At 45.2% G+C, this 17,091-nt stretch overlaps 1 protein-coding gene across 2 annotated transcripts in view; it reads left to right on the forward strand.

Annotated features, from left to right (window-relative positions):
• The window catches only part of LOC124039251 (ras-related protein Rab-26-like), a 94,599-nt gene that overhangs the window by 50,649 nt on the left and 26,859 nt on the right, over positions 1–17,091 (forward strand). For both annotated transcript variants that reach the window (XM_046355171.1, XM_046355172.1), the window contains exon 4: positions 5,607–5,673. In XM_046355171.1, coding sequence (XP_046211127.1) covers positions 5,607–5,673 — 67 coding nt within the window. The remainder of the gene's footprint in view (positions 1–5,606; positions 5,674–17,091) is intronic.

The following is a 17,091-nucleotide window of genomic DNA, read 5'->3' on the forward strand; positions in this document are numbered from 1 at the left end:
CATTGGTAGTCTAGCTAAGACTAGGCAAGAAAGCACCCGGTTAACATAGCTAGTTATCTAAGAGTCAGTTAGCTACGCTAGCTAGCTATGTCCAGTGAGTCACAAAGTTCTAGCTAGTGGTCGAACGCTAGTGGTCTTCTTTCATTGGAAAGCAAATCTATAAAAAAAAACAAGAACATAAACTATAAGTAAAATGGAAAACAACATTCTATAGGTTGAATGATTTGTTTCCAGCTGATCTCATTCTTCACTTGTACCCCATGCGCCAAATACTCAAAATGTGAATCTAAAGGCTGGCACCCTGAGCCTGAGCTGGTGTGGCTGGATAGAAAAGGAGTCAATCTCAAATATGAAAACTGTTCAAAAGGTGTGTATACCTTTGCTAGGCACTGAATACCCATTGATTCTTGAATAAAATAAGTTATACATTCATAGTTTAACTTTTCTTCCCTATCAGAACCAAACACAGGCCTGTTTAACCTCTACAGGTTTAGTGGGACGGTTGAGCTAACGTAGGCTAATGCGATTAGCATGAGGTTGTATGTAAAAATAACATTTCCCAGGACATAGACATACCTGATATTGCCAGAAAGCTTACATTCGTGTTATTAATCTAAATGCACTGTCCAATTTATCACAGTGAAAGAATACCATGCTATTGTTTGAGGAGAGTGCACAGTTATGAACTTGAAAAGTTATTAATAAATCAATTAGCCACATTTGGGCAGTCTTGATACAAAAATTTGAACAGAAATGCAATGGTTCATCTGAAATGTTGCACATACACTGCTGCCATTAGTGGCCAACATCGAAATTGTGCCTGGAATAATACATTATGGCCTTTCTCTTGCATTTCAGAGATGATGGTACAAAAAAATACAAAATATTTTTTTTTTATATTATCTTTTACCAGATCTACTGTTTTATATTCTCCTACATGAATGTCACATTTCCACAAACTTCAAAGTGTTTCCTTTCAAATTATATCAAGAATATACATATCCTTGCATCATGTCCTGAGCTACAGGCAGTTAGATTTGGGTATGTCATTTTAGGCCAGTCCTTGCATCCATAGCTCCTATCTGTTTTTGGTCAATGCTATCCGGGATCCTTGAGCCGTCCCTAACCTAAACCATAGCCCTAAACTTAACCATTACTCTAACCTTACACATAACCAAATCCCTTACCTAACCTTACCTTAAATGGGGTAGGAACATCCAAAGGATGCTGAATAGCAAGGAACATATGATTATCATTTGAGAGCTGTAACTATGAGTACTGGGCAGGGGACACAAGTTAAGAAAGACTGGTGTGAGAGACAGACAGTGGCCTGACCATAGAATCAGGAATTAGAATACTATTATGACATAGATCACAGCACATTTTTATTTTCCCAAGGGAAATTGATCCGAGGTCTTTGCGGCCCGTGGCCCGCCAATTGCCCATCCCTGACATAGAGTCCTGCAATTATGTGCATTGGCCCCTCTTCTCACAAGGAGCAAATTTGCCTCAAGGACCCACAAGGTCTGCCAAGATGGACTTTCCGCCATTTTGCATTTTTGAAAAGCCCTTATATTATATCTCCTCCGGAAGCACAGGGCCGATTTGGATGAAAGTTGATATATGGCATCTATGGACTAAGGTCTTTCAACGCAATATTTTCCAGACTAGTATGTCGAACAACTGACCAATCAACATTTATGTGGGTGTGGTCTGGCACATAAATGCATATAAATCAGACACGGATATTTGTATTGTAACCAAACTTGGTACACATGTTCCAAACCATGTCAAGCACATTCAGATAGACCACATGGTGGGCACATATTTATATCTATTGATCTATTTGACTCAGTGTTGAAATTGAAAACCTCTGTGATTATTGTGTTGTGTTGATGTGCTTCCCATTTGAGGTCTGGATTGTGAATCCTAGGATTTTCTTGTGGTGTCAAAATCGGACTAATTGTTGTAACTATTTCTTTAGCTATTTCTTTGTTTTTTTCGTGATTCAAATGTGCTGTTGGGAGAAACACTTTCGCTTCCAAGGCTACAGATGGAAAGATGGAGAAATTCGTCATGAGGTGGCTGCAGCTTGCAAAGGAGAGGACCAAACACAGCAAGGAAAGGGGGGTTAGACCCAGAGAGACACAGAAATATTTACATACACTCATACATAAACTTTGTAAGTGATAAACACTGACGCTTTGTACATTATCTGGAAATATTGAACGACTTGGTCCTGCCCGAGTTTATTAGTTCCAGATCATTTGGAGAGCGGACACGTTTATCCCGCTTATTCCACGGTTGCCAAAGAAAGCAAGCACACATTTACTGGTAAAAATGACATGTTTTCAAGTAAAATTCATACTATTTCATCCTTCCACTAAACCCGGTTGTTAGTTCTATCGGTTAGGTTACTAGAGAAGCGGACTTGTTGTTCATTCTATTTGTTTGATTGCTGTGCAGGCAGGCAATGTTCTTATCCCTTACTTGCTAGCTAGCCAACTATGGCTAACACAGTCGCTCGCGTCAACGCTGCAGATTGATGTTATTCTAAGTACCTGCAATTTCATTTGTTTAAGCTGTTTTCTAGTGACATTTATATGGATACATCCATGACACTGTATATACGTAGTGCCTGTTGAGGGATGACACCCACACAAAGTAAATTTCATTTATTTTAATAAAAGTTTTAATATCAGAAAATGTATTTTTTTCCATGTTTATGTTATCCGTAGTTTGGTTGATAGCTGCAATATTACTGGCGACATTTAATATGGTATTACTACCTAAATTTAATATAAATACATTTTTAGTGGTGGGGGGGGGTGGAATCGAGTGGATCTTGCCCTAAAATGGCAGCTTTGGTTTAGTTCAGGCTGACAGATCTGGGCCGAATGACTCTGGCCTGGTCTGCACCGTCATTAATTTCGGACTCGGGCCGGATTCGGCTGCCAGACCCCTGGCCAGCAGTTTTTGATCTGTTATGCCGGAATCAGGCCAGATGTGGGCCAGACGTTTGTGCTACCTGGGTACTGTCCTAGCTAGTAAACTTGTTAGTCAGTGGATGTTGAACACATTTCTACCTGCAAATGAACACATTTCTAGAGGTAAATTATAGCCAAGGTATAAAAGGGATAATCAACTTGGGGCTCTATGTTCCCTGGAAAAAAATGCAACTCTGCGGAAGGTGAGGAACACATCTCCCGCGTTGTTCATTGTTTTCCAGAGAATGCATTGTCTCTCATTGATGATCCCTTACCTTTTTGTCAGCCAAAGATTGATATCAGTATTGTGTAATCTGTGATCATAATGCGGCTATAGGAACCGATAGTGTCCATTACTAAGTTCAGACAACAATCACACTTGAATAACTTCTATTCAGAGTGTTTGCGTAGTTCTTTGAAAGTAGAAAAAGTAATCATGATGCACTGGACATGACAGCAATTGCTCAATACTTTTTGTGCTGGATGTGTTGGCTGTCTTTTATGTAACACGTTGTCTATATGAAAATTGACAGAACCTTTGGCACAGCGTTCAGATGAGACAGGGATAGGTATATTATGTTATGTGTGTGTGTATGTGTGTGCGCTTGTTTGTTCACTCGTGTGTGTGTGTGTGTTTGCATGTGTGTGTTCACTCCACAGGAGGTAGGTGACACTTAAAAATTGGGGAGGATGGGCTTGTGATAATGGCTGGAGTGGAATGGTATCAATACATAAAACATACCATTCCATTCACTCCGTTCAATACATGAATATGTGCTGTCCTTCCCTTAGCAGCCTCTACTGGTTCACTGTGTGTATATACTTGTGTGTGTATATACTTGCGTGTCTGCATGTCTATGTTTGTGTGTTTGTGTGTGCATATGTGTGTCCATGCCTGTGTAACCACTGTACACTACATGACCAAAAGCATGTGGACACCTGCTCGTTGAACATCTCATTCCAAAATCATGGGCATTAATATGGAGTTGGTCCCCCATTTGCTGCTGTAACAGCCTCCACTCTTCTGGGAAGGCTTTCCACTAGTTGTTGGAACATTGCTGCTGGACTTACTTCCATTCAGCCACGAGAGCATTAGTAAGGTCAGGTACTGATGTTGGGCGATTAGGCCTGGCTCGCAGCCGGAGTACCAATTCATCCCAAAGGTGTTCGATGGGGTTGAGGTAAGGGCTCTGTGCAGGCCAGTCATGTTCTTCCACACCGATCTTGACAAACCATTTCTGAATGGACCTCGCTTTGTGCACGACGGCATTGCCATGCTGAAACAGGAAAGGGCCTTCCCCAAACCATTTCCACAAAGTTGGAAGCACAGAATTGTCTAGAATGTCATTATATGCTGTAGCATTAATATTTCCCTTCACTGGAACTAAGGGGCCTAGCCCAAACCATAAAAAACAGCTATGGACCATTATTCCTCCACCACCAAACTTTACAGTTGGCACTATGCATTGGGGCAGTTAGCATTCTCCTGGCATCCATCAAACTCAGATTTGTCCGTTGGAATGCCAGATGGTGAAGTTTGATTCATCACTCCAGATAACGTATTTACTCTGTTCCAAAATCCAATCAGGTTGAGCTTCACACCACTCCAGCTGAAGCTTGACATTGCGCATGGTGATCTTAGGCTTGTGTGCTGCTGCTCAGCCATAGAAACCCATTTCATGATGCTCCCAAAGAAAAGTTATTGTGCTGACATTGCTTCCAGAGGCAGGTTGGAACTCGGTAGTGAGCGTTGCAACCCGAGGACAGATGATTTCTACGCAGTGCGCACTTCAGCACTCAGCGGTTCCGTTCTGTGAGGTTGTGTGGCCTACCTCTTTGCGGCTGAGCCGTTGTTGCTTCTAGATGTTTCCACTTCACAATAACAACACTTACAGTTGACTGGGGCAGCTGTAGCAGGGCAGAAATTTGCCATACTTGACTTGTTGGTGCCACGTTGAAAGTCACTGAGCTCTTCAGTAAGGCCATTCTACTGCAAATGTTTGTCTATGGAGATTGCATGGTGGTGTGCTCGATTTTATACACCTGTCAGCAACGGGTGTGAAATAGCCGAATCCACTCATTTGAAGGGGTGTCCACATACTTTAGTCTATATAGTGTATGTATGTTTGTCAGCTCCCTTGCCTCTCTTCCTCGTTACATTATTATTCATGCCCTCAGCCTGTCTCTCATCAGTCAGATAGATAGACTGATGGTGTGTGAGAGAAAGAGCATGCCAAGGAAGGAGCAGCGGTTAACACTGATGAGGCCTGGGCCAGAGAGGAGGGAGGAGGGTTAGGACACCGGCTCTACATCCACTGTCTGTCAACCATCTCTCCATTTCTCACTCTACTGTAACTCAACCAGACAGGCAGAAGCCCTTTTCATGATGGGCAGAGTGCGTGATGTTGCCATTGACTATAATCCAAAGTGGATTATAGTCATTGTGACTATGAATAGACTACAGAAACATTTTCACAGAGAGGAAAATACATTTAATCTACATGATTCATATCCTCGGTTTTGACCAGTTCATTAATTGAGCTGCTGTAGGCCCATTGATGAGTAAGAACAGTCTTTATAGAGTGGGATAATGATGATGTCATATGTCTTCCTCTTCAGATCTGGGACACTGCTGGGCAAGAAAGGTTCCGCAGCGTCACACACGCCTACTACCGTGATGCTCATGGTAAGCTGTGTGTGTGTGTGTTTAAAAAGAACCATACAATATCCTGGCTGCCATCTCCTCCTCCGTTGGTAGACATTGCCTGATGGTTGTTCATCAAGCTGTGTGTGACTTATATTTAAGTGTGTGTGTGTTTGCGTGTGTGTGTGTGTATGTGTTTGTGTATGAGGATTTATATTGCTCTGGTTCTCCTCTGCGTGTGTCCTGGGCACCGCAGGATAGAAGCTAACCCTTGGGTGGGCTGATTAGCCTGCCTCTCACACAGCGGGAGACAGAACACTATAGTTGTCTGTGTGTCTGTGTGTGCATGCAGGTGTGCTATTTCGGGAGCAGGTCCGTCAGGCCCAGACAGATGTGATGCTGTAGGCCGTCCTGATCAGGTGTGGGAGAATGCACACAAACAGGCAGATGCACAGTGATAGAGGAAATCACAGTTAATCATGCCACACCGGGCTTACACAGACAGACAGACAGACAGACACACATACATAAATAAACGACTAATCTATAAGCAGATTGCTGACAGTTTCTCCTCTGCCTGCTGTGAGGCCTGCTGATGTGGAGGTGGTGAGCTGGGCTCCACTCTGTTACACCACTGTAATGAGACTCAGACATGCCTTGTTTTCAAGCTGGAGGGGAGAAGAGTTCAGTTTGGGAAATTGGTGCGCTCATTAGTCATGTCAAGGATCAATGAAGTAAACATGCGACTACTTGAGAAGAGGCTTGATTGTGTGAGGATAAATGAAGTAAACATTCTCCTATTTGAGAAGAGGCTTGATTGTTGTGTCTATACAGTTAAGCTGTGTTGTATTGGTAGTCAAGTGTATTGCAGATCTAGAGAAGAAGTAGATTGTAAAAAGTGTGTAGGTTTGTGTGTGTCAGTGATTTCCCTATATTCAGTTAGTGACGGAATTGCTTTCTTTGTACTGCATATGTTTCTTCTGAGACATGCATTGAAATGGATAGAGTGAGATGATGACAATTAAGCTCTTCTTATTATTATTCATAGTCATATGAACTCATGGAGGCCATTTGCATGTCTCTGCATGCAGTTTGAAGGAAGTTGCTGACTGGCGTTAATGCAATAACAGGAAGTCTATAGGAATGCTAGTTTGCTCGCAAAACTACCTTCGACTTCATTCAAACTGCACGCAGAGGGGGGGGGGGGTCTTCCAACCAAGTGGCTTGACCATTGAAATTAATAGATTATTTTAAATGTGTTGATTTGGAAATCACCCCTTTACCAATATGGAGGTTATTATAGGCATATTCTGTCTATCACCAACTCCAAGATTATTTATAGACATCATAGACACACATTGGCATGTTTAATTTAACAGTACATTTTGTCTTGGCCCCTTAAGTTAGTAACAGCTCTTTAAAAAACAGGTAGACAGCCTGTAAGTACCTTTCTGTTTGTGATTTTAAAATTCTGACAAGTGAGCAATGTTAAATATAAATATTGAAGAAAAGTCAGGGAAGGAGCAGGACGTGACAATTTATTTTGGCAGTTTCATTTGCCCTGATTACTCGTGCTAGGAGACCTGCTGTTAGTCTCCGTTTGTCAGTGCTTGCTGAGGAATACAACTTTTATCATTGCACTTCAGAGTGGCACTGGAGGAATAGAGTGGTCTGTGAGCAAGGTGTGAATTACGGCTTGCAGATACCTGCTTGTGTCACTAATGTCAGCCAAACTGTGGCAGTGGGGCCTGATGTGGGGCTTGATGGAAGGCTTGGCACACACAGGGATAGAGAATAAAAAAGTAACAGGAAGAGAGGATTGTCATGGAACAAAGAAACATAGTTCAGCATTGTTGTTCATTTTATTCAGCCCACCATTAGAGTTGTTTTTCTTCTCAGACAAATGAGTGATGTTTTCAATAAAATACAAATCAAGAATAAAGAACAAAGGAGTGAGTGATTGATAGAGATAAAGAGATAAAATGGAATGGGCTGATTTGGAGTATCACAGTTTGGAGTTCTCTCAGCACTGTCTGTGCAGTTTGGAGTGCCCTCAGCACTGTCGGTGCAGTTTGGAGTGTCCTCAACACTGTAGGTGCAGTTTGGACTGCTCTCAGCACTGTCGGTGCAGTTTGGAGTGCTCTCAGCACTGTCGGTGCAGTTTGGAGTGCTCTCAGCACTGTCGGTGCAGTTTGGAGTGCTCTCAGCACTGTCGGGTCAGTTTGGAGTGCTCTCAGCACTGTCGGTGCAGTTTGGAGTGCTCTCAGCACTGTCGGTGCAGTTTGGAGTGCTCTCAGCACTGTCGGTGCAGTTTGGAGTGCTCTCAGCACTGTCGGTGCAGTTTGGAGTGCTCTCAGCACTGTCGGTGCAGTTTGGAGTGCTCTCAGCACTGCCGGTTCAGTTTGGAGTGCTCTCAGCACTGTCAGTGCAGTTTTCAGCAGTCTAAGCACTGTCAGTGCCCTCCTCCTCACCTCCTCTGGCTTGTTTTCTCATTCTCTCCATCATCTTTAGTTGCTCCACTCCTCTCCTCCCTAATGGCTGCTGATGCATCCTGCTCAACAGCAGCCCCGGGATAAATATCTCATATCTCAGGGGGACCAGGTGCAAGGGAGGAGGAGAGAGAGGCAGATTGAGGAGAGGGAAACAGGGGAAGCAGAGAGAAATGGCGTTGAGAGATGGAAGAAGGAGAGAGAAACAGAGGGAGGAGGAGTTGAGAGATGGAGGAGAGAGAAATTGAAGGGGGAATAGATAAAAACAGGAAGGACAGGGAAATACATGGAGGGAAAGGAAGAACGAGATTGAGATGGAGGGAGGGAGGAGAGAAATTTAGGAAAATAAAAACAAAGCACGACGGGAATTACTTAGTGGGTGACAGGTGGAACATTGAGAGTGTAATCCATCAAACTCATCTCTACAGGCTGCATATTAATTAAGAGTCTAAGTAACATAATAAAAGAATCCCCGTAAAATCGGCCAGTTTAAGCTAGAGAGATCAGCATCTGCGGTGGAAGTCGGCTGAGCTACAGCAATGTTTGTCAGACCATGCGATGTCCCAAAAATCGGCCTTCTCACGAAAATCTCTGTAGCATCCTACAAACTAATATGACCACTCTATGGAAAGATGAGACTCTTATGAACACGATGCTCTATGACCCCCACAAGTGTCACGGGATTCATCCGAAGTCGGTACAGCTGAACTTCTGTCTGTAGCGTCCGGACCGTTTGGGATACACACTAATAGGACCCCACTTTGGAAAGGAGAGACTCTCACGAAAAGATGATGTTTTGCTCTACGACCCCCACAAGTTAACCAGGTAGGCTAGTTGAGAGCAAGTTCTCATTTGCAACTGCGACCTGGCCAAGATAAAGCATAGCAGTGTGAACAGACAACACAGAGTTACACATGGAGTAAACAATTAACAAGTCAATAACACAGTAGAAAAAAAAGAGAGTCTATATACATTGTGTGCAAAAGGCATGAGGAGGTAGGTGAATAATTACAATTCTGCAGATTAACACTGGAGTGATAAATGATCAGATGGTCATGTACAGGTAGAGATATTGGTGTGCAAAAGAGCAGAAAAGTAAATAAATATAAACAGTATGGGGAAGAGTTAGGTAAAATTGGGTGGGCTATTTGAGTAGAGTGTTGGAAGAAATTTTGTAGATGACATCGCCGAAGTCGAGGATCGGAAGGATGGTCAGTTTTACTAGGGTAAGTTTGGCGGCGTGAGTGAAGGAGGCTTTGTTGCGGAATAGAAAGCCGACTCTAGATTTGATTTTCGATTGAAGATGTTTGATATGAGTCTGGAAGGAGAGTTTACAGTCTAGCCAGACACCTAGGTACTTATAGATGTCCACATATTCTAGATCGGAACCATCCAGGGTGGTGATGCTAGTCGGGAGTGCGGGTGCAGGCAGCGAACGGTTGAAAAGCATGCATTTGGTTTTACTAGCGTTTAAGAGCAGTTGGAGGCCACGGAAGGAGTGTTGTATGGCATTGAAGCTCGTTTGGAGGTTAGATAGCACAGTGTCCAAGGACGGGTCAGAAGTATACAGAATGGTGTCGTCTGCGTAGAGGTGGATCAGGGAATCGCCCGCAGCAAGAGCAACATCATTGATATATACAGAGAAAAGAGTCTGCCCGAGAATTGAACCCTGTGGCACCCCCATAGAGACTGCCAGAGGACAGGACAGCATGCCCTCGGATTTGACACACTGAACTCTGTCTGCAAAGTAGTTGGTGAACCAGGCACGGCAGTCATCAGAAAAACCGAGGCTACTGAGTATGCCGATAAGAATATGGTGATTGACAGAGTCGAAAGCCTTGGCAAGGTCGATGAAGACGGCTGCACAGTACTGTCTTTTATCGATGGCGGTTATGATATCGTTTAGTACCTTGAGCGTGGCTGAGGTGCACCCGTGACCGGCTCGGAAACCAGATTGCACAGCGGAGAAGGTACGGTGGGATTCGAGATGGTCAGTGCCCTGTTTGTTGACTTGGCTTTCGAAGACCTAAAGAAGACCTAAAGAAGACCTAAAGGCAGGGCAGGGTGGATATAGGTCTGTAATAGTTTGGGTCCAGGGTGTCTCCCCCCTTGAAGAGGGGGATGACTGCGGCAGCTTTCCAATCCTTGGGGATCTCAGACGATATGAAAGAGAGGTTGAACAGGCTGGTAATAGGGGTTGCGACTATGGCGGTGGATAGTTTCAGAAATAGAGGGTCCAGATTGTCAAGCCCAGCTGATTTGTATGGTTCCAGGTTTTGCAGCTCTTGCAGAACATCTGCAAGGGGGGGGGGCTGTTGGCCAAGGTTGGAGTAGCCAAGAGGAAGGCATGGCCAGCCGTTGAGAAATGCTTGTTGAAGTTTTCGATAATCATGGATTTATCGGTGGTGACCGTGTTACCGAGCCTCAGTGCAGTGGGCAGCTGGGAGGAGGTGCTCTTGTTCTTCATGGACTTCACATTGTCCCAGAACTTTTTGGAGTTAGAGCTACAGGATGCAAATTTCTACTTGAAGAAGCTGGCCTTTGCTTTCCTGACTGACTCCGTGTATTGGTTCCTGACTTCCCTGAACAGTTGCATATCGCAGGGAATATTCGATGCTATTGCAGTCCGCCACAGGATGTTTTTGTGCTGGTCGAGGGCAGTCAGTTCTGGAGTGAACCAAGGGCTATATCTGTTCTTAGTTCTGCATTTTTTGAACGGAGCATGCTTATCTAAAATGGTGAGGAAGTTACTTTTAAAGAATGACCAGGCATCCTCAACTGACAGGATGAGGTCAATGTTCTTCCATGATACCCGGGCCAGGTCGAATAGAAAGGCCTGCTCACAGAAGTGTTTTAGGGAGCGTTTGACAGTGATGAGGGGTGGTCGTTTGACTGCGGATCCGTAGCGGATGCAGGCAATGAGGCAGTGATCGCTGAGATCCTGGTTGAAGACAGCGGAGGTGTATTTGGAGGGCCAGTTGGTCAGGATGACGTCTATAAGGGTGCCCTTGTTTGTTTGTTGTACCTGGTGGGTTCCTTGATGATTTGTGTGAGATTGAGGGCATCTAGCTTAGATTGTAGGACTGCCGGGGTGTTAAGCATATCCCAGTTTAGGTCACCTAACAGAACAAACTCTGAAGCTAGATGGGGGGCAATCAATTCTCAAATGGTGTCCAGGGCACAGCTGGGAGCTGAGGGGGGTCGGTAGCAGGCGGCAACAGCGAGAGACTTATTTCTGGAGATAATAATTGTTTTAATTAGTGGTTCGAACTGTTCGGGTATGGCCCGGGAAAGTATGACATTACTTTGCAGGCTCTCTCTGCAGTAGACTGCAACTCCTCCCCCTTTGGCAGTTCTATCTTGACGGAAAATGTTATAGTTCGGTTGGTGGCCTTCCTGAGCCAGGATTCAGACACGGCAAGGACATCAGGGTTAGCAGAGTGTGCTAAAGCAGTGAGTAAAACAAACTTAGGGAGGAGGCTTCTGATGTTGACTTGCATGAAACCAAGGCTTTTTCGATCACAGAAGTCAACAAATGAGGGTGCTTTTTCACTCTGTTTCTCGCTCTCTTATTCTCTCTCTCACTGTCTTTCTTACATTCTCTCTCATTTTCTCTCTCTCAAATTGAGAATTTTTATCACTAGCCTACAAACAATACCCCATAATATCAACATGGAATTATGTTTGACAAGCTGAAATGTCTTTAGTCAATAAGTATTCAACCCCTTTGTAAAGTCAAGCCTAAATAACTTCAGGAGTAAAAATGTGATTAGCAAGTCTCATAATAAGTTACTCTGTGTGCAATAATAGTGTTTAACAAAAATGTGGCAAAGCAATTAACTTTTTGTCCTAAATACAAAGTGTTATGTTTGGGGCAATTACTGAGTACCACTCTCCATATTTTTAAGCATGGTGGTGACTGCAACATGTTATGGGTATGCTTGTATTTGTTAAGGACTTGGGAGTTTTTCAGAATAAAACAATTTACGAATGGAGCTTAGCACAGGCAAAATTCTAGAGGAAAACCTGGTTTGTCTGCTTTCCACCAGACACTGTGACATAAAATCACCTTTCAGATGGACAATAACCTAAAACACAAGTACAAATATACACTGGAGTTGCTTACCGAGAAGACAGTGAATAATCCTGAGTGACCGAGTTAGATTTTCCAGTAGATTCAAGTCGAAAATGTATATCAAGACCTGAAAATAGTTGTCTAGCAATGATCAACAACCAATTCGACAGAGCTTGAAGAATGTGGAAAATAATAAATGGGAAAATGTTAAACAATCCAAGTGTGGAAAGCTCAGAGACTTATCCAGAAAGACTCACAGCTGTAATTGCTTCCAAAGGTACTTCTATAATGTATTGACTAGAGGGTTGAATACTAGATGGGTGAGAAAGATCATCTATTAAATCCATTTTTAATTCAGGCTGTAACACAACAAACATTTTGTGGAATAAGTCAGCGGTGTGAATACTTCCTGAAGGTACTGTACATATTGAAGTGATGGAATATCCCATGCATTTTAAGGTGCACATTTCTAATGCACATTATACTTTCTATGTAATTTTTTAGTCTGATTTGATTAACAATCCAAAATAACTGGTAACAGTTATCACAATGTTTCCATTATGAAATGATGAGGATGAGGATTAACTGTTGATATACTGTACATGTGGGTGGTTGTGACTTAGCACTTTTCAGATATAGATCCAGACAGACAGACAGACAGACAGACAGACAGACAGACAGACAGACAGACAGACAGACAGACAGACAGACAGACAGACAGACAGACAGACAGACAGACAGACAGACAGACAGACAGACAGACAGACAGACAGACAGACAGACAGACAGACAGACAGACAGACAGACAGACAGACAGACAGACAGACAGACAGACAGACAGACAGACAGACAGACAGACAGACAGACAGACAGACAGACAGACAGACAGACAGACAGACAGACAGACAGACAGACAGACAGACAGACAGACAGACAGACAGAAGGCAGCATTCTCTGCCTGTTTCACTGTCTGTTTTCTGGATCCTGGCATCCATTCACACACCCTTTATCACTGTCACCGAGCCCTAGTCCCCCTTAAGCAACAGATAAATGGGCAAACAGCTGTCACTGTCAAGCGCATAGCATCCGTCTATTCTCAATGGCTAGCAGCTGTCAGGTGTTTTACACTGGGTTGATGCATTGGGCTACATGATGTTTGTCTGATGGTTTTTTCCTTTGACGTTTTAATGGTTATACGGTGTTGTATGTGGGTATTTTAGATTAGCTGTGTGTGTTGTACAAAGGATAACAATTTGAACACCACCTGCCATTGTTGGCCATTTCCTTAATGCATCTTGAGTCACTCCCTTTGAAAAATGACCATTATTTAAATATATTGAGTTCCAAGTCTCAGACGCCAGTGACTGGGAACCCCTGGGAGCATCAATTTCTCTCTCTCTCTCTCTCTCTCTCTCTCTCTCTCTCTCTCTCTCTCTCTCTCTCTCTCTCTCTCTCTCTCTCTCTCTCTCTCTCTCTCTCTCTCTCTCTCTCTCTCTCTCTCTCTCTCTCTCTCTCTCTCTCTCTCTCTCTCTCTCTCTCTCTCTCTCTCTCTCTCTCTCTCTCTCTCTCTCTCTCTCTCTCTCTCTCTCTCTCTCTCTCTCTCTCTCTCTCTCTCTCTCTCTCTCTCTCTCTCTCTCTCTCTCTCTCTCTCTCTCTCTCTCTCCAGTCAGTCCATGTTTCTAGCCGTATGTCCATGTTGTGCTTGGTTTCCCTTGCCTGATGCTGTTTTCCGCTACAATTCTGACTCTGGTCCCTGTCTCCAGTCCGACTTCTCGTCAGTCTTGCTACTCTGTCCTGGATTCCCCACTCTACGCTCCCTTGGATTCCCCACTCTACGCTCCCTTGGATTCCCTTCCGGACCTGCTTACACTGTCCCCACACCTCTCACTCCAGCCTCCGTACCTGGTTTCCAGCAACCCGCCCGAGCTCAATCTTCCCCCGTGTTTCAAAAAATTACCTTGGTTATCTCATCTCACCACTTAGAGTACATTTTGTCACTCTAATTGTTTATATTCTTCCCTTCCCCCTGCCTTGTCTGTGCCCCAGTCTATTCCAGAACCCCCGGGCCTGTCATCAGTTCCTCCAGTGTGTCACAATCTAATTCCTGTGTTCAGCAAGCACCACACCCTGTCTCTGCCGCCTTATCGGCCGTACGACTGCGCTATTGACCTCCAACCTGGAGCTCTCCTCCCCTGTAGCCAGTTGTATAACCTCTCTGGCCCCAAGCAAGAGGCTATGGAGGGGTACATCCAGGATTCCAAGGCTGCAGGAAATGTCAGGCCTTCTTTCTCTCTGGTAGGGGCTGGGTTTTTTTTGTCACTGAGGCCGTGCATAGATTTCCGTGGACTGAATAGTATCACTGTTAGGAACAAGTATCCTTTTCCACTCATCAGTCCTGCTTTTGCCCCCCTCCATGGTGCCACGGTGTTCACTAAACCTCCGGAATGCCTTTCACATTGTCCGCATCAGAGGGGGACGAGTGGAAAACAGCGTTCAATACACAACTTGGACTATTTGGAGTATTTGGTCATGCAGTTTGGTCGCACTAACACCCCTGTTGTTTTCCAGAGCCTGGTTAATGACATTCTTAGGGATGTGATAGGACGCTCCGTTTTTGTCTACGTGGATGACATTCATTGTTTCTAAGGACCCTGAGGCTCACCAGCAACACGTTTGCCAATGGCTGTTGGAGAATAAGCTTTTTGTTATGGCAGAGAAATGTGAGTTTCATGTTTCCTCTGTGTCCTTCCTGGGATACATAATTGCACAAGGACAGTCACGGATGGACCCTTCCAAGGTCAGGGCAATCAGTGGCCTGTGCCCTCGAATCTGAAGCAACTACTGCATTTCCTGGGGTTTGCCAGGTTTTACACACGTTTCATCCGTGACTACAGCTGTTTGGCAGCCACTCTCACCACCATCTCCACTCCGTTCCACTGGTCCCGAGGCAGAGGCAGCGTTCCGGGAACTCAAGCACCACTTCACTTCCGTTCTGATCCTCACCCAGCCAGACCCAGAACTCCAGTTTGTTGTTGAGGTGGACGCCTCCGACACCGGGGTAGGTGCTGTTCTGTCTCAACGTTCCTCCTCTGATCAGAAGCACCACCCATGTGCTTTCTTGTTCCACAAGCTCTCACCTGCAGAAATGAATTTCGACATAGGTAGGCGGGAACTTCTGGCTGTGAAGCTGACTCTTGAGGAGTGGCGTCACTGGTTGGAGTGCTCGGTTCTCTCCTTCATTGTGTGGACGGACCACAGAAACCTGTCCTACATCCAGATGGCCAAACGTCTGAACTCCCGGTAGGCCAGGTGGGCATTGTTCTTTGGAAGATTCAACTTCACACTCACTTATCGCCCCGGATCTAAGAATACCAAGCCTGATGCCCACTCCCGTCAGTTCGCCGCAGACAACACAGGTTCCGAGCCAGAAACTATTATGCCATCCACCTGCATCGTTACCGCTGTCTCCTGGGAGATCAAGTCCCGTATTCGGCAAGCTCAGTAGAACCAGCCTGACCCAGGTAATGGTCCTAGAAAGGCTCTGCTTGTTCCAAATTCAGTTCGCTCTGAAGTTCTTCAGTAACCCCATTCTACTCACCTCACCTCTCACCGTGGCATGAACCAGACAGTCGCCTTCCTGCGTCAGCGCTTTTGGTGGCCCACCATGGAGAGAGACATCCTAGAGTTCGTCTCAGCCTGGTCTGTGCCCGGAAAAAAACCTCCATCAAACCCACTTCCGGTTTGCTTCACCCTCTTCTCATACCCAGTCGCCCCTGGTCACACATAGCTCTGGACTTTGTTATTGGCCTTCCCCCATCTAACGGTAACTCAGTCATCCTCACCATTATCGACAGATTGTCCAAAGCGGCTCACTTCATTCCCCTCTCCAAGCTTCCATCCTCCAGGGAGACTGCGGACTTGCTGGTATCCCATATGTTTCGGCTGCATGGCATTCTCACTGACATCGTTCCAGACAGGGGACTCCAATTTACATCCCAGGTATGGAGATCCTTCTGTTCACCACTTGGTATTAAAGTTAGTCTTTCATCTGGATATCAACCCCAGAACAATGGCCAGACCAAACGGGCCAACCCAGAGCTGGAGACTGCCCTACGCTGTGTGACTTCGGCTCTCTTATTAGGATCCACCCAACCTTCCATGTGTCCATGATTTTAAACCTGTCTGCTCCAGTCCCGTCTCCTCCTGCAGCAACTCGTCCACCCCCTCGGCTCGTCAATGACCATCCTGCCTATATACCGTCCAGTGGCTTTTGGATGTGGGGGGGCTACTGTCACATCTGCTCCTGCCATGCTCTCTCGTATTCATCCGGTGTTGCCTTGACCTTCCGCCACTCCCCCAGTGCTCGCTCCCTCTCCCTGTGTGTGTGGGCGGAGACAGGTGTGCTGGAGTCAGAGCAGATCCCCACCAGCTGCAACCTGTTCCATAATCAAGACCTCTACAAATACTCAGTCCTGCCACTTCCACACTGCCAGATCATAATCTCTGCTCAGTCAGTCTTCTAGCCATTTGTTCATGTTGTGCCTGTTTTCCCTTGCCTGACGCTGGTTTCCTCTCCGCTACAGTTCTGCCCGCTCTGACTCTGGTCCCTGTCTCCAGTCCGACTTCTCGTTAGTCCTGCTACTCTGTCCTGGATTCTACTCTCTTCGTTTCCCCTCCGAACCTGCTTACCCTGTCTCCACACCTCTCGCTCCAGCCTCCGCACCTGGTTTCCAGCAACCCGCTCGGGCTTCACCTGGCCTGCACTCAAACCCCCCGTGTTTCAATAAATACCTTGGTTACCTCGTCTGAGTCTGCTCTTGGGCTCTTGGGCTCTTGTGTTCCGCTTCTTGCGACACAAAGACAAATAGTTTTGCATTGTTTATTTTATTCAGCCCT

Source organism: Oncorhynchus gorbuscha, linkage group LG07 (genome assembly GCF_021184085.1).
Source record: "Oncorhynchus gorbuscha isolate QuinsamMale2020 ecotype Even-year linkage group LG07, OgorEven_v1.0, whole genome shotgun sequence".
Lineage (NCBI taxonomy): Eukaryota > Metazoa > Chordata > Actinopteri > Salmoniformes > Salmonidae > Oncorhynchus > Oncorhynchus gorbuscha.